The 22,510-nt window shown below is 40.2% G+C and overlaps 2 protein-coding genes across 3 annotated transcripts; both read right to left on the reverse strand.

The window, feature by feature from the left end:
- Positions 1–1,945: 1,945 nt before the first annotated feature.
- Positions 1,946–16,309, reverse strand: LOC112574451 (arylsulfatase I-like). 2 transcript variants are annotated; one of them, XM_025255534.1, is made up of 7 exons: positions 16,253–16,309; positions 15,521–15,871; positions 15,076–15,276; positions 14,237–14,393; positions 12,910–13,097; positions 2,754–2,982; positions 1,946–2,466 (listed from the first exon to the last, which is right to left on the reverse strand). In XM_025255534.1, exons 2-7 carry the CDS (start codon positions 15,823–15,825, stop codon positions 2,086–2,088), a joined length of 1,461 nt encoding a protein of 486 aa, XP_025111319.1. In that variant the 5' UTR covers positions 15,826–15,871; positions 16,253–16,309; the 3' UTR covers positions 1,946–2,085. The 2 variants fall into 2 exon arrangements, with proteins under 2 accessions (XP_025111319.1, XP_025111318.1); XM_025255533.1 differs by lacking the exons at positions 1,946–2,466; positions 2,754–2,982 and adding exons at positions 10,805–11,324; positions 11,503–11,730.
- A 1,582-nt stretch (positions 16,310–17,891) lies between these two features.
- LOC112574218 (elastase-like) lies at positions 17,892–22,510 on the reverse strand. Its single transcript, XM_025255120.1, has 11 exons — positions 22,503–22,510; positions 21,874–21,936; positions 21,465–21,649; positions 21,168–21,295; positions 20,746–20,971; positions 20,336–20,531; positions 20,060–20,163; positions 19,718–19,803; positions 18,956–19,208; positions 18,454–18,657; positions 17,892–18,119 (listed from the first exon to the last, which is right to left on the reverse strand). Exons 2-11 carry the CDS (start codon positions 21,893–21,895, stop codon positions 18,099–18,101), a joined length of 1,425 nt encoding a protein of 474 aa, XP_025110905.1. The 5' UTR covers positions 21,896–21,936; positions 22,503–22,510; the 3' UTR covers positions 17,892–18,098.

The following is a 22,510-nucleotide window of genomic DNA, read 5'->3' on the forward strand; positions in this document are numbered from 1 at the left end:
TGTTTTTTTTTTTTTTTTTTTTTTGGCTGATTTGTCTATTCCCTTCTGACACCTGCATGATCAATCTCAACATTTGACAAATGTTCTCCTAGCCTAATGACATCTATGAGACTGTATTTGTATTTTCCTGCCTAATTTTGTTTTTCTTAACAGCCCTTGTTGTAGTAAAGGTGCATGCAGTGCAAACCCCAGTGATCTGGCACCGCACAAAATAAACGTTTTTTTTTTTCAGGTATATCTAATTAGCCGCCTACTTTTAACCCTAGCATCTTTAAGGGAAGCATCATGGACTCTTTAATGGTCAATACTACTAATAATTTCTTGCTGTAACGATTGAAGAACAAACGATTTATTTAGATCCATCGTCTGCTTTCGTCGTTTAGAAGATCTCCCTTTAGCTAACTGATTAAGCTGACTTTTTTTCTACATCATGTTGCTCACACTGATCCTCACGGCCTTGATGTTCTTCCTGCATTCTTCTAAAGAGAAACTGGCTATCACCACATCGTGTGATGTTGTGTGACATCAACGCTTTCATCTTCGTCTTTTGTTTCTTTACTGGAATGTAAGTGACCCGTTGTTACTGTAAAACGGTTGGAGTCTTGCTGCTGCTGGAGAAAAGCGCTAAACAAAGGTGAGTATTATTATTATTAACATGGAGAAAACTACTTTGGCTATTTTTAGGAATATAGGTCCTGTTGGAAGAAAAAAAAACTTTTACAGTGGTTTTAATATGGAAATAAATTGAAAGTATTAAAAAGTATTAAAAAATAAATTTTGTCAACACGCAGCGTATTTTTATGCTTTAGCTGACTTAGCAGCAAAGACGTGTACACGGATGTATTCGGAATTTTAAGAGTTCTTTAGCGTCTTGAAGATTGTAACCCATAGGTATTCTAAAAATTATTTGACACACAAATTCAGCCAATTCTTTTATATGGTTATGGGGTATGGGGTTATATTGTACCTTTATTTGTAAAAAAATGGTTGTTAGTGCTTTCGGTAGCATTGTTTGATGATGCTTATGTGAAATGTATTGCATATTAGTTGAAAATTAATAATTTATTCCTCAATAGACTGCAAAAGTGTTGCTAAATATGTAAAGAATAGCAAGGTCACGTGAGTTACATTTTATGTTAGCACTTCACCACTATGGCTTTGGATTTGTCTAGGAATGTCAAGGGGTGGGCAATGTTAAGTAATTTAAGCTAGAAGAGAATTTAAGCTAGAGTTTTTTAAACATAAAGTATTTATTGATGTTCATTCTACAACTCATTTCAGATATCTTTAGAGTTAAATAATGACTATAGTTAGAACATTAGTGTTAAAGATTCATTAATAAGATTTTGACTAGGTGTTTCAAATCGAAACTGAAGCAAGTACAGAATTTATTTCTCTCTATCTCACTAAAATACCCCGATGGAAACTGTGCAGAAAGTGAACTGCAAGTAAAAGTGACTACTTAGGGGTCAATGATACTAATAATTTCTTGTTGGAACAACTGAGCAGCTTAATGGTATTTTTCTCTTTTTTTTCCGCACGATCCCGATTTTTATGTCGCTGTGTGTGAGTGTAATTTTTCTCATTATTCTGAATGCGCCAGGTTCTAAGCTAAGGTATTGTTGATTCAACCACCACAAAGTCAGTATAATGATGGCTTTCTTCCTCAAGTTTTTAGCGACAATCGGAAGCTACAGTAGCCTTTGGGCTAAAATTCAATTAAAAGCATCACGGTATTAAATGATAAATACAATCTTCATCTCAAACACATAAGTTAAACAATTCACAAACTTAGTGGACAACACAAACACATACAGGCACACGCAGTCTCTCGGCCAATGGGACATCTTTCCTCCACACTTACAAGACATTGTACATTGTGACTGCAAGACAAGCCACACCACAGTCTCGATACACATGTCGAAAAAAGAATGGAAAAACAATGTATGCAGAAATGTATCTTTACTTCAAGTGTTGCTATGTAACATCAGTTACCGAGTCTAACTTAGTTTCGTAAAGACCTAGAAACTAATGAGTGCAGTGGAGATCGCAGTAGTCTTCGTGGGTTAGAGGTCGGCAGCGTTGCTAAGCTTCAGGACACCAATCTGGTTTCCAGTCTGCATCATCCGCAGGCATGTTGGGATTTATAGCTGCTATCTGAACAGGTATTTTCCTCGCCTTCTCCATGTTGAAATACTCCATCACGTCGTTCATCTCATCGGCGTAGTCGGGGTCTTTAGACAGGTCGTTAATCTCGTAAGGGTCCTGCTCTAAGTCAAATAACATATACCCTCCGCAATCTAGCACATCTTCGGGAAGACTTGTGTTAACGCCTGGAAGAGGATTGTACCACCCGGAACATGGACCACTTGTATGATAGACCAGCTTGTACTTGCCCTTCCTTACACCTGCTTCATCGTCCCACATCTGATATACCCATACGGTCCGTTGGCTCGGTCCGTTCTGCTAAGATATCAGAGATGGACAATTTAGAGGAAATAAATAATAAAAGATTAATACAATGACTTTTACAATATGTATAAATATCTTTCTTTATGTTACTATCTTTGTTGCCTTACTATACTTTTTTTTATAACTGTCATTACTTTTTATAAAAGTGTCAAAATGTAAGACATACAAGTAAAAGTAACCAGAATAAAGCTAAAATAGTTTGGAATTTTTGCGATTTGTACTTTTCTTGTATTACAGGTCTAAGATAAGAACAGATGATGCTATGAACATCGTTAAACTAACTTTATTGCTTGCCACTGGTCTTTGCCATCTACGTCGGGGACGACCACTGGTGTGTTGGAGTTTCTGGCCATGCTGATGAGGGTTAAAGGTACGTCTGTGATGTGAATGAGACCGTTGTAATCTCGTGGAGCATCAGGCAATAGTCCAAAGCTGTACATGAACGCTGGGACCCTGGTGCCGCCCTCAAACGGCGTGGCTTTCTTTCCTCTCAGCGGCCAGTTGCTTGCGCTGTACACACATATAACTATATCTATATGAACCCAAAGAAACGTTCGTACGTATAGTTAAATAATTTACTATATAAAATATTATCAAGAAATAGCTTCTCTAACTCTTTTAACAAAGCTCGGAAACACATAGCTATACATCTACCTTTCATCAGTTTCCAAACAATAAACACAAACACGAAAACACATTCAGACCTGTTAACCCATAAAAATAGACGTGAGAGACAACACCTAGTGAACAATGCAAGAAGACATGTCAAGACTGAAAAGCCATCAGTAATTAACGAATCTCGCACCCGTTAGGTGAGGAGCCGCCGTTGTCGCTCATCACCATGAGCATCAGTGGTTTCTTCGTGTAGCCCTGTCCTTTCCAAGTTTTGGTGATGTTCTTGAGGGCGTCGTCCACGCCAGCCATGGTGCCACAGCGGTCTCTGATTAGGGGGTCACTGATGTGGGAACACCTGTCGCTGAGGTATGCCGGTACCTGTTGAGAAGTGTGAAATTACAACGAGCAATGTATGAATGAGCAAAGTCTAAAATACAATAAAGTTAAGGTATCACTGACTTCATTCGGGAGTAGTAATTCTATAAAATTATTCAGCGATATGTTGTTTCTTGCATTGTAATAATCATTGTATTTTTATATCTGCTACTGTTGATGTATACATATATTTATTTAAGATGGTTACTACTGAATGGCAGTTATTTGTCATTAAAGAAGGAAATTGAATTCAGTTTCATCGACCAATCAGGACCAGTACATTAAAAGCAATTTACAGTACTACGAACTTCTGACCTACTAAAACAAGAAAATAAGAACAATGTTCTATAAATTTTGAAAATATTTCTGTGAAAGAATTTACCGATATGGGTATGTATGGCTTGAATGCTAGATAAATAAAAAATGGCTGAGTGGTGCCGCTCTTCTTGTGTGCCTTGATGATGCTGATGGCTCGCTGTGCAAGGACCTCGGTGTCGTATTTGCCCTTCACTGAACGATCCAATGTTTCGTTCGTCCTGTGTCACATCCAAAGCAAATACAATTCATGGCATATTCAGATAAGAACATTGCTGACTGGAGGCGTTCGGCTTCCCATATACTTCCCGCCCTGCACCTGTTATAGAAACCATACCTGAGATAATAGGAAAGGTAAATGTATCGGGAGATGAAGGACTACTGCTGTCGCGATGCTGTTTGTCTTTTCTTTATGCTCTTTTAAAGTGAAACAAGTTGTTTTACTTACCAAAAATCATATGGCTCCGTTTCTAAATTTGAAGAAATGGTCGCTGTTGCCATGGAGACACCCCGAGAAAGTATCAAAACCTCGACCTGTTGGTATCATGTTCTTATTACACATACCCAGATGCCACTTGCCAATCGCATGTGTCTGGTAGCCTTCATCTTTAAGGTATCCTGCCACCGTCTTAATACCCACAGGCACCGACCTGTTGAGTGTAAACATTGTTGTTGCAGAATGATTTGTCTACTTCTAAATTACCTTTTACTGAAAGTACATTGACTTTTTAAATGCTTAACAATAACCATCAAACAAATTAGCATAAGTACTGGTTATCATCATATCTACTGTTTCTGTTATAGACGGACGAAGAATGGTAAGAACAGAATACAAAGGGCCTCACGTGCCTGTTATCAAATTTATCGAAGACGTTTTCGATGCCCATGGTGTGCGGCATTCTGCCGGTGAGCAGCGCCGCGCGCGACATGGTGCAAGATGGCTGCGTGTACAGGTAGTTCAGACGCACGCTCTGTGACGCCAGGTCGTCCATCGTCGGTGTGCGATAACGGGGATCGCGTGAGCTGCGCTCATTGTAACCCATGTCGTCGATCACGGCCACGATGATGTTGGGCTGCTGCTGCGCCGACACAATGGAGGCGATGAGGTAGCAGGACAAGACTGCCAACGGCAGCCACAGCATCGGGTTTAGGAACATGATGCTGGAAGTCCAAAGCTCCAAAAGTTTACTGTGCGTTGGTTTACTGAAACAAAATCATAAAAATGCAGCCGATAATCTATCTGAACGAGTAATATTTTTTGCATCAAACGCTCGAGACATAATAAATAATATCTTATCTATACCGCCATTAAATTATGATGCATAATTAAAAATGCGAAATGTAGAAAATTCTCTAAACTATCCAGTATGTAAAATATTTTTCATGTTAGGAGACTGCTTCTGTTTCTGAATGAACCATAAGTTAGAAGAACTTAGAGAAATGTTCAAGCAGCAGCCAAATACTTCAGCCTGTATACTTACTCTCCTGGCACCAGTAGATATCTGACTGTAGCTCGGTGTCACTGGTGGAAGTGTGATTGGAGGCTGGTCATGGCAGTCATTTTATACAGAAACAGGACAAAGAAAGACACGTGTCGGCTATTCCACGTGTTCATTTCCTCCACGTGGGAAGTTACAAGTATTTTCTGGGTCTTTTCTCTCTCTCTCTCACTTTATTGCACAGAGATGTTCTAGACTGCGTGTGTTGACTTACAAACAGCTCATTAGTTCGCCAATAAGTAGAATAGTGAATACTTCAATTTGCACATTCCTTTCCGACTATTCATAAGGTCTAGAGCAGGGGTCTCAAACACGCGGCCCGCGGGCCGAATGCGGCCCGCGAAACATTTTTGTGCGGCCCTCGGCCACGTCCGCGGTGTATATGTATGTTGTGCTTGGTGATTAACTCCCGCAGTGAAAATTACCCCCGTTATTAGTGACAGAGACAACGTCAACTTATTTTAATAAACTAAACTGCCTGTGCATGTAATAAACTACACTAAATGTAATTAATAATTATAAAAACTTTATTTTAGCATTTAACTGCAGTGACAGTAGTGTTCGTAAAATTTAATGAAAAAACATTTTCTTTTCGTGGTGCGACCCGCTGACTGGCTGTTACTTTCCACTGCGGCCCACATGCTAATATGAGTTTGAGACCCCTGGTCTAGAGTATACCGAAACGAATACAAAGAATTAATCTACTACTTATTTTTCAGGTTTTGATTCGTCGCACGTGTGATATTGCTGACTGTGCTGTATGGTAATATATTCAGACGAGGAGCTTAGGGACGACTTTGTAGACGCAGACACCGAAAATAGGATAGGATGACTACGTACGCGCAGTTGCGCACACACAGAGTAAATAAATTCTTCATCTCTTAATCTTCAGATGTTGTTTGATTATTTTGATAAATGTCTCTCTTTCCACTGAACAGAGATTTGTTTTACTAATAGCTTATGTAGTTATCGCCGAGTATAATTATTTCATGGAAAAATGCTTAGCTGGTCATGAACAAAGAAAGCCATTAGTTTCAGAAAGGAGTGAAATGTAGTTCTCGCGTCAGATGGGTGATTAAAAAGCTTGCTCTGAATGGCAATACTGCTAGAGTAGTATGATCGTAGCGACACCTGGTCTTCGTCGGCAGCAACTCCATCAATCAAAGGCGAGGACAAGTGGAGCGTGGCAATGCTCGCGTCAGATGGAGTGATAATTTTCCCTTCAATGTTTACACTGATCATGTTAAGAACCTTATTTTCTGTGTGAAAGGTGAAAATCTGGGTTACGCAGTTTCAAACGCTTTTCGTTCTTAATTTTTTTTAAATGTTTGCATGCATGTTTCGAAAACTTCGTGGGTTGTGCTTTGTCTGTACTGGTGTGTCCTGCAGTGGTTTTCTTATCTTTTAAGATGACAGTACACACTAGGAACTCTTTTTTGTTTGAAACATTTTAAAAACATTTTTGACAAAATCCTCAAATAATAAATACCCATTTCAATTTTTTTTTCAAGTGCTTACGATTAATATGTTGACTGTAATCAATGATTTTTTTTATTTTTTTTGAGAACTATACTATTTTTTTCAAATTAACTTACCGACTGTATAAATAATTACAAGTGATTGATTTTAGTGGCTTTGTAAAATATAAATTGTAACCTAATTTTCCAAAAATGCTCTTTTTAATATTTTTGAAAGTCTTTATGTCTAGTTGATTAATTGTTCGTCTATTACAACGTGGAAATATTCAATATAATACAGATGGCATAATTTTGAGAGGTTTTCAACGGTTAAAAACCAAGGAAAGGGTGGACTACTGGGAGACTTGTGATGTTCAAGATTTACGAAACGAGAGACCTGTTCAAAGACCTTGTGTACTCCGAGTAATAGGTCTCCTCACTGGATTTGTACTACAGCGAATGGTCGAGAAGAATAGCGACTACCACATGACTGAGAACAGGGTCTGTACAGTAAGCTCAAGGGGCACTTGAAAATATTGAAGTCCAGAAGGAGATTTTTATTTTCAGCCGTTGTGAAGAGTGCGTGTGGACCAGTGTTTGCAGCTGTGCTTGTGTCCGCGACAATGGACCAGTCACGCAAGAAAGTCACAGCAAAAGAAAGCTTTGTTGTTCACAAAAGAGCCCGTCTTTTATTACTTAGTATGATCAACACTGAAAATATTACTGACATAAAACGGTCCTAATCTGTAGTATCTTGATGCGCCGAACACGAATATGCCTATAAACAATTATTATTGGCTCTCGTTTTGTAGATATTTGGTATTGTTTATTTTCTATTTTAGTTTATTTTGGTTTCACCGTGTAAATGGATCCTGTAGGACTGTAAAAACATCCTAAATAAACGTAGAATGACGTCATATTGCATCACATGGCATAATACCGTCACGCACACGTCATCGAGAGTGTATTACGTCATTTTGTGACGCAGTTCAACACTATTGCCAGGCCGCTGCTGAAGTAAGCTGACGTCAGCAGTAGTAATGCATTGCGTCAGACAAAGGTGCAGCGTTGACCAGACTAATAAAGATGAAACAGAGTAAACTTTTGTAAGTATCTGGTAAGCAAAATATCTTTGTCTATTCGCAGACTGCTTTGTGATGAACCAGCATCGAGAAGAACATGTGTAAACAGTGGATAAACAGTAAACCATGTGTACTCACGTTTCCAACCAGCAGTAGCTTTCTCGCTGTAATTCTAACTGCTGAACGTGTGAGCGGAAATGGCTGGAAGGCAGACATTTTATAGCGGAGCAGAGGAAAGACAGACACGTGTAAAGTATTACAAGCAATCCGTTACGTTTCAGATGTCGTGTGAATTATTAAATATGTATCAACTCATTCATTGTACAAAGATTTTTGTTGTAGATTACATGGACATGGTCTCCCTAGACGTTGCTGAGGAATAAACTTATCCTGCGGGTATTCCTCTTGCCCTGCTGCTTTTGAAGTAATCATCAGGATACTCATCTGCTCTGCGGATCTTCAGACAGATCGGTCGTTTCGTCGGGGTCGGTTCAAAGTCGAACATCATGTACCCTTGACACTTGTCGACCTTTTGATGCTGTTGATGGCTGGAAGAGGCAAGGTACTCTTGCTCGTAAGGTAGTGCAACAATTTTTTTTCACTTATAGCTTTCGGGACCAAAAGTTAGTAAAATATTTATAGCAAGATGTCAAGAAAAGTGTACGACGATGACCATTCTGTAACTATTGTCATGCGACTCGAAGACGTTTTCGATATCCATCGTGTGAGGGTAACGTCCAGAAGGGTCGCTAGGAGCTTGATGCTGCGAGTATACGTGGTTTATTAATTGTCTTATAACGCAGCTTATCCAGGCCTGGTTGTTATACAGATAGTTACGTAGGAATCATTCTCAATAATATTATCGACCATAATAAAAACTCGGGGGAGGGGGGGCAGTCCAAAGTACCCCGCATGATGGAGTAGTCAAAAATGATTGTTGACTGTTATCGCATCTTTTGTGTTTGGGGTATAGTGACAAGCACTTCGAATGTAAGTGATGTCGTATATGTTTGCATTTTCTTTTCATAGTTAAGATAAATATATATCAGAAGGAATAAAAACTGTTTTGTCAGTCATTTTCGTACGAAGCGTGACGGCGAAATGCGTGACACTTCTTTTTGCGGCTTCATTCACTAAGTCCTGAGATAGTGCCGCACTTGCTAGGGGTAAAATGTTTTGAGAATAAAACATACAATACGACTCCTCCATCACAAAAATACATTCACCCACCAGTCAGCACGCACACACACTAGCTATATCTAGCTAAGCATACCATATCACATTGTGTATGTTTACAATATAATTTATTTAATAGCACAAACAATTGATTTCATTTCCAAACAACAAACTACCTGGTTTCATCTCCAAAGTAATGCCCCTCCAGTGTAATGCACTTTTTCATCTCCTTGTGCCCTACTTCTATGCGCTGCTGTAAGGATTCTTCTGGAATGCCCTTCAGCTCCGTCGTGACAGCCCCTTCATGGACCCCTCCTCTTACAAATGGGTTTCCTTAATGATCCCCTTGAGCTTGGCTAAAAATAAGTTGCATCGAGGTGAATAGCGAGGTTGTTTCCGATGTCTATCAAATGTTCTCCGCCAGGAACCTCGGATGCTCAAGGCGCTGTCATCAGGAGCGTTGTCATGTTGAAGCAGCCACGACAGGCGTTAGAATAATTATAACATCACGTGATGACAGAAAACAGAAGTATGATGTGTGTGTATGACGCCTGTGACATGACCGTGTCTTGCATAGTTCAAACATTAATAATTCTCATAAAAGTCAAATGTTTTGATGACAAATTTCACCAATTTTTCCCGGTCTATTTTTGCTGTTATTTAAATTAAGCGAAAGATTTTACTGTGACTCTGTGTTTGTGTGTGTGTTCAAGCATTGAGCATATGTGCGGGGTAGTGGGGCTATCGTGTTCGTGTCAACGATTATTATTTTACGCTTATTTCCATCCACCTGCACCACGTGCAGCAATATCACAGGTGAGATTACACGAAGCAAGAGGATCAAGCTTTGCTTCTTTTGTGTCAGAGAGGTCTAACAGGAGAGATGGAAGGAACTGTGCTAATAAGCCACGTGAAGGCTAACACAAACAATCTTCACATTACATTTATTGCCTTCCTTATTACCAGTCCCTTACAAAAGACACAAATACAAGAAAGTCCGTGTACAATGGAGGAGGATATTTATAAGCATGTGACGTGTGACAAGACTTTAATATCCCAATATGACTTTCTCCTGTCCCTCTATAAAATGGCTGCCCATGACCAGCAGGCACCATTCTCAGTCTTCAGAGATTGCACTGAACTACAGTCAGGTACACATAGAAACTGAGCTACCTAATATGGCTAGGACATGTCTCAAAATTTGTTTCTGCTGGTAAGATCTCGAGACATCAATGTTGTAATAACAAAGAAGATGTCCTTGTAGTAAAGGTCCTACTATGCAAAGCCCGGTGATCCAGCACCGCACAAACCCTGATAACTTCAAGGGGACGCGACATCATCGAATTCTTAGGGGTCAGCGCTACTAATAATTTCTTGTTGTAACAACCAAGCGACTTAATTGTATTTTTCTCTTTCGTTTATTTCCGTTCGATCCCGTTTTTATATCTCTACATATATATGTGTGTAGTGTGTATGCATATGAATATTGTATCTAATTTTTTCATCGTTTCAAATTGCCCAAGTTGTTAGCTAAGGTATCGTTGATTCACCCTTCATAATGTCAGGATAGGGATGACAATTTTTAGCAACAATCGGAAACTAGAGTAGCCTTTGGGCTAACATCCAATTAAACGCATAACGACATTATATGATCAATACAGTCTTCATTGCAAACACATACGTAAAACAACTCAATACTTTAGTGGAAAACACAAACACATACAGGCACACGCAGTCTCTCGGCCCATGGGGCAAGACAAGACACATCGCAGTCTCGATAAACATGGCGAAAAAAGAATGGAAAAGCTATGTATGCAGAAATTTATCTTTACTTCAAGTGTTGCTATGTGACATCAGTTACCGAGTCTAACTTAGTTTCGGAAAGACCTAGAAACTAATGAGTGCAGTGGAGGTCGCAGTAGTCTTCGTGTGTTAGAGGTCGGCAGCGTTGCTAAGCTCCAGGACACCAATCTGGTTTCCAGTCTGCATCAACTGCAGGCATGTTGGGATTTATAGTGGATATCTGAGCAGGTATTTTCCTCGCCTTCTCCATGTTGAAATACTCCATCACGTCGTTCATCTCATCGGCGTAGTCGGGGTCTTTAGACAGGTCGTTAATCTCGTAAGGGTCCTGCTCTAAGTCAAATAACATAAACCCTCCGCAATCTAGCACATCTTCGGGAAGAGTTGTGTTAACGCCTGGAAGAGGGTTGTACCACCCGGAACATGGACCACTTGTATGATAGACCAGCTTGTACTTGCCCTTCCTTACACCTGCTTCATCGTCCCACATCTCATACACCATACGGTCCCGCTGGCTCGGCCCGTTCTGCCTAAGGAATCAGAGATGGACAATTTAGGGTTTCACGTAAAAAAATTTAAACAAAAAAAGTAAAATTACTTTTGCAATATGTATACATTTTTTACATTACTTTCTTTCCTCACCATGTCTAATTATGATAAGACTTGTACTGTGAACAGATGACATGCTATGAACATCGTGAAACTAACTTTATTGCTTGCCACTGGTCTTTGCCATCTACGTCGGGGAGGACCACTGGTGTGTTGGAGTTTCTGGCCATGCTGATGAGGGTTAAAGGTACGTCTGTGATGTGAATGAGACCGTTGTAATCTCGTGGAGAATCAGGCAACAGTCCGTTGCTGTACATGAAAGCAGGGACCCTGGTGCCGCCCTCAAACACCGTGGCTTTCTTTCCTCTCAGCGGCCAGTTGCTTGCTCTGTACACACATATAACTATACATATATACAGGGATACCTCGGTTCTCGAACATAATTCGTTCCGGGAGGACGGTCGAGAACCAAATTGTTCGAGAACCGAAGCAATGAAACCCATAGGAAATAATGGAAACTGGATTAATTCGTTCCAAGCCCCAGAAAATGCCTATTTACTGGCCTAATTTGTATATAATATGTAGAAAAACATGAGTCTCAACAAGAAATAAGAAATAAAAGTGTATTTATTAAAACAAAACAAAAAAATAAAATGTACTGTACAGTACAGTAAATTGTGTTTCATTTACTGTACCTGTACGAAAATAAGGAGCAGTTTCTCCATTTCCTCCATTATCTGAGGCCTTTGCTTAGTTATCAGTGTTACGTAACAGGTGTACACCTTTGGCAACATTGGCAGCCTTTATAACAGCTTTATTCTTAAGGAAAGTAGAGATGGTTGATTTTGGCATGCCATACTCAGCAGACAGATCCGAAACACTTGTGCCCTGTTCATATTTGGCAATGATTTCTTTCTTCAGCTCAATAGTTGTTCTCACAGCTTTTCGCTTACCTTTGTCTGAATTACCACTTCTGGCTTTCTTTGGACCCATGTCTAAGGGTTAAATTCAGTGTACAGTACAGTAATTTGCAATACAGTACAGTACACACAAAACGTGACTCTCTCCACAAAAACGTGACTCTCTCTCTCTCTGCACTCACACTGATGACGCAAGCAAGGCGCACTGGGCAGAATGAACGCCATTCGGCTCAACTCGGCTCAACTCGGCTCAACTCGGCTCATCTCGGACGTTCGGATGTTCGAGTTCCAAATATTTGTTCGGATTCCAAGACAAAATTTTCTCGAATTTCCTGGTCGAATACCGATTTGGTCGAAAGTCAAGGCGTTCGAGAACCGAGGTATCACTGTATATATGAACACAAAGAAGCGTTCGTACCCAAATAAAATAATGTTCAATAAAGAAATAATTTCTCTTACTTACTCTCGGAAACAGCCATTCACATACCTTTATCAACTGGCAAACAATAAACACAGTGTAAACAAGTTTATACCTGTTAACACCTCATAAAAAAGAGAGCAAGAGACATGAGAGACAACACCTAATGAACAATGCAAGAAGACATGTCAAGACTGAAAATCCATCAGTAATTAACGAATCTCGCACCCGTTAGGTGAGGAGCCGCCGTTGTCGCTCATCACCATGAGCATCAGTGGTTTCTTCGTGTAGCCCTGTCCTTCCAAGGTTTTGGTGATGTTCTTGAGGGCGTCGTCCACGCCAGCCATGGTGCCACAGCGGTCTCTGATTAGGGGGTCACTGATGTGGGAACACCTGTCGCTGAGGTATGCCGGTACCTGTTGAGAAGTGTTAAATTACAACGAGCAATGTATGAATGAGCAAAGTCTAAAATACACTAAAGGTAAGGTATCACTGACTTCATTAGGGAGTAGCTATCGTTGTCGTTTTTGTCTCAGACATTGTCATTGACGACAGCGCTATAAGACCACTTCATTTTGCTCTAATTATTTTACACTTTTTTAAAATAAAAGACGAGGAACGGTTCCAAAAGTCACCAGATATCTTAGAAATTTTAACCACTGTACATTACACTTGGGATCGTTCGATAGTTTTTATTTGACCAATTATTTTCTCACCACTTTCCTTTAAACTGATTGTTAAAGTACAGCGCAATAATATTTTAGAATAATAATTTATTGATACATTTATAAGCAGCTGTTATTGTACAGTTAAATTAATTCAAAATCAATAAGTTGTAAGCTCTAATTCAGATAATTACTACTGGGAGTACGAAGTGCTAATAGCTAGTTGGGACATTCGTGGTGTGAACCTGACAGAGACAGTCTAAGGTTCGCTCTTTATTTAAATACAGTCCTTCATCAACTGGTTCAGAGTTAACAGGTAGTCTAGTTTGAAGTTTTAAAAAAGATTTGAAAATGTCAGCTTTCATTTCATTTGGCATGACTTTCTACTAACATAACTTCATCATTTAGTGATAAAAGAAATATTAAGAATATGTATTTGGTTCAGGTTTTGTAGATAATAAGACAAATGTAGCGATCTGCATCCATTCTTGTGTTGCAAAATCTACCATATATATATATATTTCACTCAATTTTTGTTATTAAAAGTCTTTTTTTTTAAAATATATTAGTACGGGTTTGTGGTATTTATGTTTTTTAAGACGAATCTGTTTTATTTTATCAGAAGTTATGTAACTATGCTTTCATCCATTTACACTATCGCTGACTGCTGTTAATATTTTACTTGTCGTTTAGACATTCATTTATTTAAAATGGATACTGCATGAGATGATAATTATTTGTCATTAAAGAAGAAAAAATGGAAATCCAGTTTCCTCGACCAAAGCATACATGACCACTACAGACTATACAGTACTACGAACGCCACTCTGACCAAATAAAACAAAAACAATGTTCTACAAATTTTGAAAATATTTCTGTGAAAGAATTACCGTTATGGGGCTATGTATGGCCTTGAATGCCAGATAAATAAAAAATGGCTGAGTGGTTCCGCTCTTCTTGTGTGCCTTGATGATGCTGATGGCTCGCTGTGCAAGGACCTCGGTGTCGTATTTGCCCTTCACTGAACGATCCAATGTTTCGTTCGTCCTGTGTCACATCCAAAGCAAATACAATTCATGCATGTTCAGATAAGAACACGTATAACGAATATAATATACAAGTTAATATCGACATATTTATTAATAAGTAGATTTCTGTGAATCCTACTCTTCAAACGCTTGACGACCACTAATACATCAGATTATGGTATAGATTACAAAGAGAAGCTCTGGTTGAAGTCTTCTTATGCTGCCCTTACACAATGAATTATCATTCACCTACTTCACGGTATGCTGCATTAAATGAGTGCTAAAACCTATGGTAGTGACTAGCGACCTGCTGATGCTAACTGGTGTACAAACCCCTTCTGCTGCTGACTGTTCCTTCCCCGCTAAATCAGTTAAAAGATCAGACAAAAGGATGGAATATACCAAGACCAGTCTGAAATGGTCGTCCTTCTGTGCTTTTCTCAATGTTTTAATAAGAAATAATATGCTGTATATGAAAGTTCTATTATTTTGGTGAGAGCGATTTACGTGAAGCGAAAATTTGCTGACTTGGGGCGTGCGGCTGATACACTCCCCCACTCCCCACCCTGCACCTGTTTATAGAAATGACTACCTACTTGAGATAACAAGAGAGTTGAGTGTATCGGGAGATTACGGCTTCACGGTGCTGTTGTCTTTCTTTATTCTCGTTATCAAGTTAAAAAAAAATGTTGTTTACTTACCAAAAATCATATGGCTCGTTTCTAAATTTGAAGAAATGGTCGCTGTTGCCATGGAGACACCCAGAGAAAGTATGAAAGCCTCGTCTGGTTGGTATCATGCTTTCATTGCACATACCCAGATGCCACTTGCCAATCGCATGTGTCTGGTAGTTCGCCTCTTGAAGGTATGCTGGGAACAGCTTAATACCCACAGGCACCGACCTGTTGAGTGTAAACATTGTTGTCACATAATGAGTTACCTACTCTTAAATTACCTAACTATTACCAAAATAACATTGAATATTGAACACTGTTTCTGCCAGTCAATCTATATGATGCTTATATCACTCATGTTTAACCATAACCGTCAAACAAATCAGCAGAAGTACCAATTCCATCATATTTTCTGTTTCTGTTATAGACTGACGAAGAATGGTAAGAATAGAATACAAAGAGCCTCCCGTGCCTGTTATCAAATTTATCGAAGACATGTTCGATGCCCATGGTGTGCGGCATTCTGCCGGTGAGCAGCGCCGCGCGCGACATGGTGCAAGATGGCTGCGTGTACAGGTAGTTCAGACGCACGCTCTTCGATGCCAGGTCGTCCATCGTCGGTGTGCGATAACGGGGATCGCGTGAGCTGCGCTCATCGTAACCCATGTCGTCGATCAAGATCAACATGATGTTGGGCTGCTGCGCCGACACAATGGAGGCGATGAGGTAGCAGGACAAGACTGCCATCGGCAGCCACAGCGTCGGGTTTAGGAACATGATGCTGGAAGTCCAAATTTTCAAAAGTTTTCCGTGCGTAGGTGTCCTGACACAAAATCATAAAAATGCAGCCTATAATTTATCTGAATGATTTACTTTTTTTGAAAAAAATTCTAATTACCAAACACTTAAAACAATAACTGTTTCTTTTAATATTATTGTCTGAGGTGTGGCAAGAAAAAATTAATTTTGTTAACAGATTGGATACTTCAAGTAATTTCAGAAAACAAGGTTTGTAATTTTACAGATTGTCTGTACCACCAATAAATTATGTATGTCATAATTAGGAAAGCCAAATGTAGAAAATTCTCCGAACTATACAGCAAGTAAAATATTTTTTGTTAGGAGACTGCTTCTCTGGATGAACCATAGAAGATCTTAAAGAAATGTTCAAGCAGCAACGAAATATTTCAGCTTGTATACTTACTTTCCTGACACCAGTAGATATCTGGCTGTAGTTCAATCTCACTTGTGCAAATGTGATTGGAGGCTGTTGGTGGACAGTCATTTTATACAAAACAGGACAAATAAAGACAGGTGTTGGCTACTGCGCGAGTTCATTTCATCCACGTAGATTTTTAATTAACTTTACAATCATTTTCTAGGTCTTCTCTCTCTCTCTCTCATTCTATCGCACAGATTTTCTTAGCCTGCTTGTGTTGACTTATAAGCAGCTCAATAGTATACCAATAACCTTAATATCCAATATTTGCACTTACGTATACCTTATCTACCATTCATTAAGTCGAGAGGGCATGGAAAAGAATACAAAGAATGAATAGACTACTTTTTGGTTTTATTGCATCGCACGTGTGACATTGCTGAATGTCCCAGAAGGGAATATTTTCAGGAGACTAGCTCCACGACGACTTAAAGACAAACAAACCGAAAATAAGATAGGATGTCGAGGTAAACAGATGCGGACACACACACGCCCTCCATTTCTAAAGTTACAGATGTTATTTTATTACTTTTTTGTAACAGCTCATGGACATTCGTTAGTGAGTGAACTAACAAAATTATTAATATTTTCATTTGCATATACCTTCCCTTCCATTTGTAATAAAGGCAAGAATATATTCAATACAATTATTAGGATATTTGATTTTTATTTATGAAAACTATCTTGGCTAGTGTCTGTCCGAGGTCGCCGCAAAAAATAATTATCCTGTTTATTTTGCTTGCTCGCACGTGTGATATTGCTGGGCGTGGTACATGAAATATATTTGTTTTACCTACGTAGGGCAACTCCTATCATATGAGGAAACAACTCTTATGACATGGGAAAACAACTCCTATAATATGAGAAAACAACTCCTATGATATGAGAAAACAACTCTTATGACATGGGAAAACAACTATGACCTAGCTTCTCATCAAGTGAACCAAGCAGGAATGAACACACACACACACACATATGCACCGACAATAGAAAGAGATTAATAATTCGTTCTTGAAGAGCACGTTTATTGCAATAAATAACATATTTGTTCAAGACTTTGACTATCATCTGATGAGCAAGTTTCATGGACAGATTATACGGATTAATAGTCCGTTAGACACGAGACCTACTCTATGAAGGTATAAATCGCTTTCCAAAAAATATTGATGAGTACTTTCTAACAGCGGGCTTGAGTCGAGATATGGAGACTGTAACCATCAACTGTAATAAACCTGTCTTGAACTGGCAAAGCTTTCGAAGATTACTTTTCGAATTGGAGGCGAGATTGTGCTAACAAAAGGTCTGTTTGGATGTGAGGACTTCATCTGTGATGACCCCAAGCACACTGCGATGTCACATCCTGTGAGTAGGAGTCCAGGGAAGGTTATCATAAAGTAATAAATAAATAAATATTATCAATGTCATAGTGAAAATACACAAGAAACCACTACAATGAACTTATCGGTAAGCATGCATACTCTACACAACATGTGCACTTATCTATCTATGAAGATACAGTACACAATACTCTTCTTGTGGTGGTGGTAGTGGTGGTAGTGGTGGTGGTGGTGGTGCATTCGAGAATAGGCGATTGACAAATGGCCACTACAGGGGTGTGATGGGAGAAGCGGGGAAACAACTAATCCCATACCCGTTGGTGGGCAGGAGTCGGGTGGTTGAAGGAGCCCCACCCTGTTGAAACACTCTGTCACACTCGTCACATCAAAGTCAAAGGCGGGGGCGGTGCGGAGGACTGCGCAGGCTCCCTCCTCAAACGTGGTCTCGGGCTGCCAGCTGATGAGGTTGGTGAGTAGCAGAAGGTACAAAGAGTTCAAAGGTCCCACCCCTTATCCTGCGAGGGAAGAACGGGTACAAAAAATGTAATGTTTTTCCATGTGGGTGTTTTTGAGTTAAATATACTTGTGAGGATTGTGAGAAATGTTAATATTAGCTGTTGACATCTTCGAACCAGTCCTAGGAGATCACGTGACTGAAGGCTATGCAACATCCGCGAATGCAATGCCACACTATGTCACAAAAAATAGAAATACATACATTGTTTGTCATCGACAGTTTTTTTACAATACTCTGCTTAAAATATCGATGACTAGCTCTCAGATTCTCGTATTCAGTCTGTCTATAACTGACACAATGACACTCAAAGCGGGCGCGTGCACTATACGCACCACGGAAAGACAGAAGAAAAATTTGTTGTAGACCCCACACGACAAGTGGCTGTCGAGGTCCTCGGTGTAGTTGGCGGCGTTGTCGATGGAGTAACCATCCAAAGTAGGATCTTCAAAATACCGAATAGGTGTCGATCCACTGCCGTCATAGAAGTTGGTTTCTCCGACTGTCCAAGATGGTCCCCCGATGTTTAATTTGCACACCTGACAAGGTATGTCCAAATAAATATCAACATGCTTGATTTTAAATGATCTAATAGAAACTTCAAGTTTCAATCAAACTCCTTTTAGTTAAAAAAAACATATTATATAGAAAAGGGATTTAACAATTGGAAGTTGTGATATGGATGAATTCTCTCTGTTGTTATAAATATCAAACTCGTTTCCATTATTTCCTAAGACACTGCGCCGAGACAGGTTACGAATAAGGAGTGAAAATACCCTCCCACCCAGTGCGAGTGGGATCTCTAGCTCCCAGGTGTTTGGGATCTCTCTCTCTCACCTGACTAAAAGCATCCGAAAATGCGTCATTGATGCCGCCGGCCTGACCGTTCATCAACAGCCCTGACCAGGAGTCCGTGAGGCAGTGAGCAAACTCATGACACATGCAGTCGGGTGTGGAGAACGGGTAGCTTCTACCCTCCCGACCGTCGCCTACCAAAATGGATTTCCCTGTCCACATGGAGTTTTGCAGATGGTTGCCGAAGTTAACGCATACGTCCACCTGACAACTTGCTGGAACTTCTATGTTCAACCTGCAGAAAACAGACAACAGATGGTGTCCACCGCTTTGATGACATCGTCTAGTTATTTGATGACAGCTCATCGTCTCCCTGAACCTGGCATGTCGTCTGTCTAAAGACCCTTTCGTAGATGCCATTATTCCCTTCTGTAAGGTCAAGGCAAATTGGGGTTATTTGAATAGATTTTACTGTTGGTTAGTATTTAAAGTTGATAGTGTAATTATAGTGTATTTATGAATAAATACTCCCATATTTAATCAAATCATTCTCATGGCGCTGGTACCAACAATCACCCCTAGCAACACATTTAGACAAACTCAATGAAATAAGTAGCAACCCACACGAGGTTTACCACATGTTTGAATGTTCAGACAATTAAATCCTGAAGTTTCATGGCTGTCTCTGTCCTAGACTGGAAATACAAGATCAGTGTTGGCTTTGAGAAGAAATGCACGCACGCACTTTCTCGGTGCACGCACGCACACACACACACACACAAACACATATCCCATGCCACTTACTCTCTCAAAACATCTCTCGCGAGGTAAATCCCTCGCATAGCATCCAAGCCGACAGAGGGCGCTTCATTCACCGCGTCATACAGCCCCTGTACACATGTGATGAAATTTTACACAAGCTCGTTTTCACATAAAATAAATATTTCAGCGTGTAGAATTTCATCAGTCATTTCACGAATACTCGTGTCACACTCACACTTTGTAAGAAGGACAATTCAGAGGGAAGTCTAATCACAGGAGGTAAACACAGACTGACAACTTTAAAAACACAGAATGTTGATCACTGAAAGGTTTTTGTGTGAAGGGATTAACATCTACCCGGTAGAACTTCAGAAGTGTACATACTACGTCACAGGGGAAGGAGATCGGGGGAGAGTCCAGACATCCTCTGGGGTGTCCTCTGCCGCTCCTCACCTGACCCACTCCATCCAGGTAGAGGCTGCATTTGTCTGTCAGTGTCAACAACAAACATACGTTACCTTCTGTTACTGTTAGTCTCTCTCGTGAGAGACCCGGATGGACTACAATCACTGTTTTCTAGTAGTGTTGCAGGCAATGTCTTGGATTAGCTACATTGTAATTTTGTGCGGGTACCCAGGGTAACTAGCGTGGACCACTTACTCCTGTTGGCTGCCACAGGCAGGCAAGTGTCGTTGGTACCCGAGCCGTAGCTGATGTACCCGGTCAGAGGGTTTCCACCTGATCCGATCGCACACACCGTTTCGCTCCCCTTGATGTTCTCGTTACTATCGCTTCTGTCGTCCCTGTCCTCACTGTCGCTGTTGTCGCTGTCTAATGATTCCTGTGACTCTTGCACCTGCACAGATAATTGAAACTTTTGTGATCTTTCAGCATCGCAGACTATGATCTACACAGTATTTCAGGTGATGCAGCGGATGTCTTTTATTTTTAACAAAAAAAGAAAACATTCATCACACATGGTAGAAGATGGAAATGTATCCTCACTGTCTGATGACACTAGGATCGTATCAAAGGTGGCTGATGGAGAACAAGCTGCTGGCGATGCTCACCTTCTCAAGCAACAGTTTGTCGTGAACGAAGACCAACTCGCCCGTCAAGGCGGCGAACTGGGCGACGAAGCGAACTGCTTGGTGTGCGTTCTCGTAGATGACGTCAGCAAAGACGACAGGTTCGATGATCCCGTTGATTTCCCTGAGAACCAGCTCCACCTTCTGCGACACCCTCTTCACATCTTTTCTTTTTAGTCCAAGATTCGTCAAGTAGCTTCTTTTAATCCTGGACACATTAACAATTTGTTTATTTGGTTATTTATTTTAACGACAAATGGTAAAGAGTTACTGTTTACAGGATTGTTCCTGTGAAAAAGTTCGTAAAAAGTACAATGTATTTGTTGTATCTTGCTGTTTTTGTTGTGAAGCTACTCATCAATTATAACCCCACCCCGAAGAAAACAATCAGAGCAGTATCTCACTCTCTCAGTCGTTTCTTATCGATGCTGCTCTTCTTTATTTTCTTTTGGATGGTGGAGTCACATGGCGGGAAGACGGACCTCGGTGGCCAGAAGATGTCAGAATACTTGCCGTTGCTGTTGTACTCCGCCTGAGTGAAAGATTGTCCAGAAATGAGAAGGTGTAGCTTTCTCTATTTTGTGTAGCTCTAAATTATATGTTCTATTTTCATTCCTGCATCTCTCTCTCTCTCACTCACATTATTCAATCTTTCTCTGTCGCATACACAACAATTCTACACCTATATATAATATACGAACCTCTACACCAAAGTTCCAGTAACAAGTGTCGTAGCAGCAGAGGTTCATCCGGGCTCTGTAGTTCCCACTCACAGTCCTTACTGCTCGGACCAACAGCATAGAGAGTCCGCCTCCTAAATCAACTTTTGTCGGGTTTAAATTCTTACTTTCAACCTCCCACGTAGTCGTCAAGGCGACAGCGGTTGCTGTAAACGTTCGGCAAGAAACTTTGTTATTTTCAGTTGCATTAATTGTAAATCTTGGCTCTTGTACTACAGTCACTCGTTGACTCTTACCTATGACTGTTTTCACTCTCAGGGGTCTGTGTCACTTTCTTCTCATCTCGTTATCATTATTGTATGCTTGTAACTGTCTATTGTTAGCGCCAGATGACTTAAAGCAAACTCTAAAAAGGAGAAAACATAGTTACCAAAAAGTGATGTCCACGACATCCTGGAGCTTGTGTTTGCAGATACCAGACTGACGGGCTCACCTTTACAGAGATGTATGAACACATGTACACGCACCAGCGCACGGAAACAACCACAGCAGACAAGCACGAGTAAGATACATCATAGCTAAACGTTTTACTTATCAAAGTCATAAGAAAATATTGAGACAGCTCTAAACAGAGCAGCAATGATGATGATGATGATTGGCTGTTGTAAAGAGAGATGCTCAAGCGACGACCTATCTCGGGATCATCTTCTATAAGAGTGTTCCCATCTCTTGCAGGTACCCACTCCACACCTGGGTCTGCTCACGAAGGGTGGAAGGTAGGCTGCGTCATCAGGACGTCCACCCGGAAGTGAATGTGCCATGAGTTTGGACACTATTGCTTCTGGCACTAGGCTATCCACTTTACTATTCTTGTGTTTATTCATTACAGGAAAACAAAACATCTAGAGAAATTTGTTTATCTATCCCTAGCTGCCTGAGAGAAAAATACTGGAGGTCCTCCATCTTAAGTTGTCATTGCAAGGATCGATCATCAGACTCAGTGATCGTCCTCAAAAATAAACTAAAACTGTTTGGAGTCAAGTGTTCGAGAAATCTTACCTGTGCTA

The sequence above is a fragment of the Pomacea canaliculata genome, linkage group LG10 (genome assembly GCF_003073045.1).
Source record: "Pomacea canaliculata isolate SZHN2017 linkage group LG10, ASM307304v1, whole genome shotgun sequence".
Lineage (NCBI taxonomy): Eukaryota > Metazoa > Mollusca > Gastropoda > Architaenioglossa > Ampullariidae > Pomacea > Pomacea canaliculata.

Bases quoted from the DNA above. Each gene is read 5' to 3' on its own strand.
- LOC112574451 (XM_025255534.1), bottom strand. From the start codon at position 15,825: ATGTTCCTAAACCCGACGCTGTGGCTGCCGATGGCAGTCTTGTCCTGC. The intron at 15,277-15,520 runs GCACGGGAGGCT...TACACTCAACAG, and splicing joins TTCGATAAATTTGATAACAG to GTCGGTGCCTGTGGGTATTA. The intron at 14,394-15,075 runs GTAAGTAAACAA...GATGTGACACAG, and splicing joins AACGAGCCATATGATTTTTG to GACGAACGAAACATTGGATC.
- LOC112574218 (XM_025255120.1), bottom strand. From the start codon at position 21,895: ATGTCGTGGACATCACTTTTTG. The intron at 21,296-21,464 runs GTTCGTATATTA...TCTTTCACTCAG, and splicing joins ACTGGAACTTTGGTGTAGAG to GCGGAGTACAACAGCAACGG. The intron at 19,804-20,059 runs GTATGTACACTT...ACATGTGTACAG, and splicing joins TCTCCTTCCCCTGTGACGTA to GGGCTGTATGACGCGGTGAA.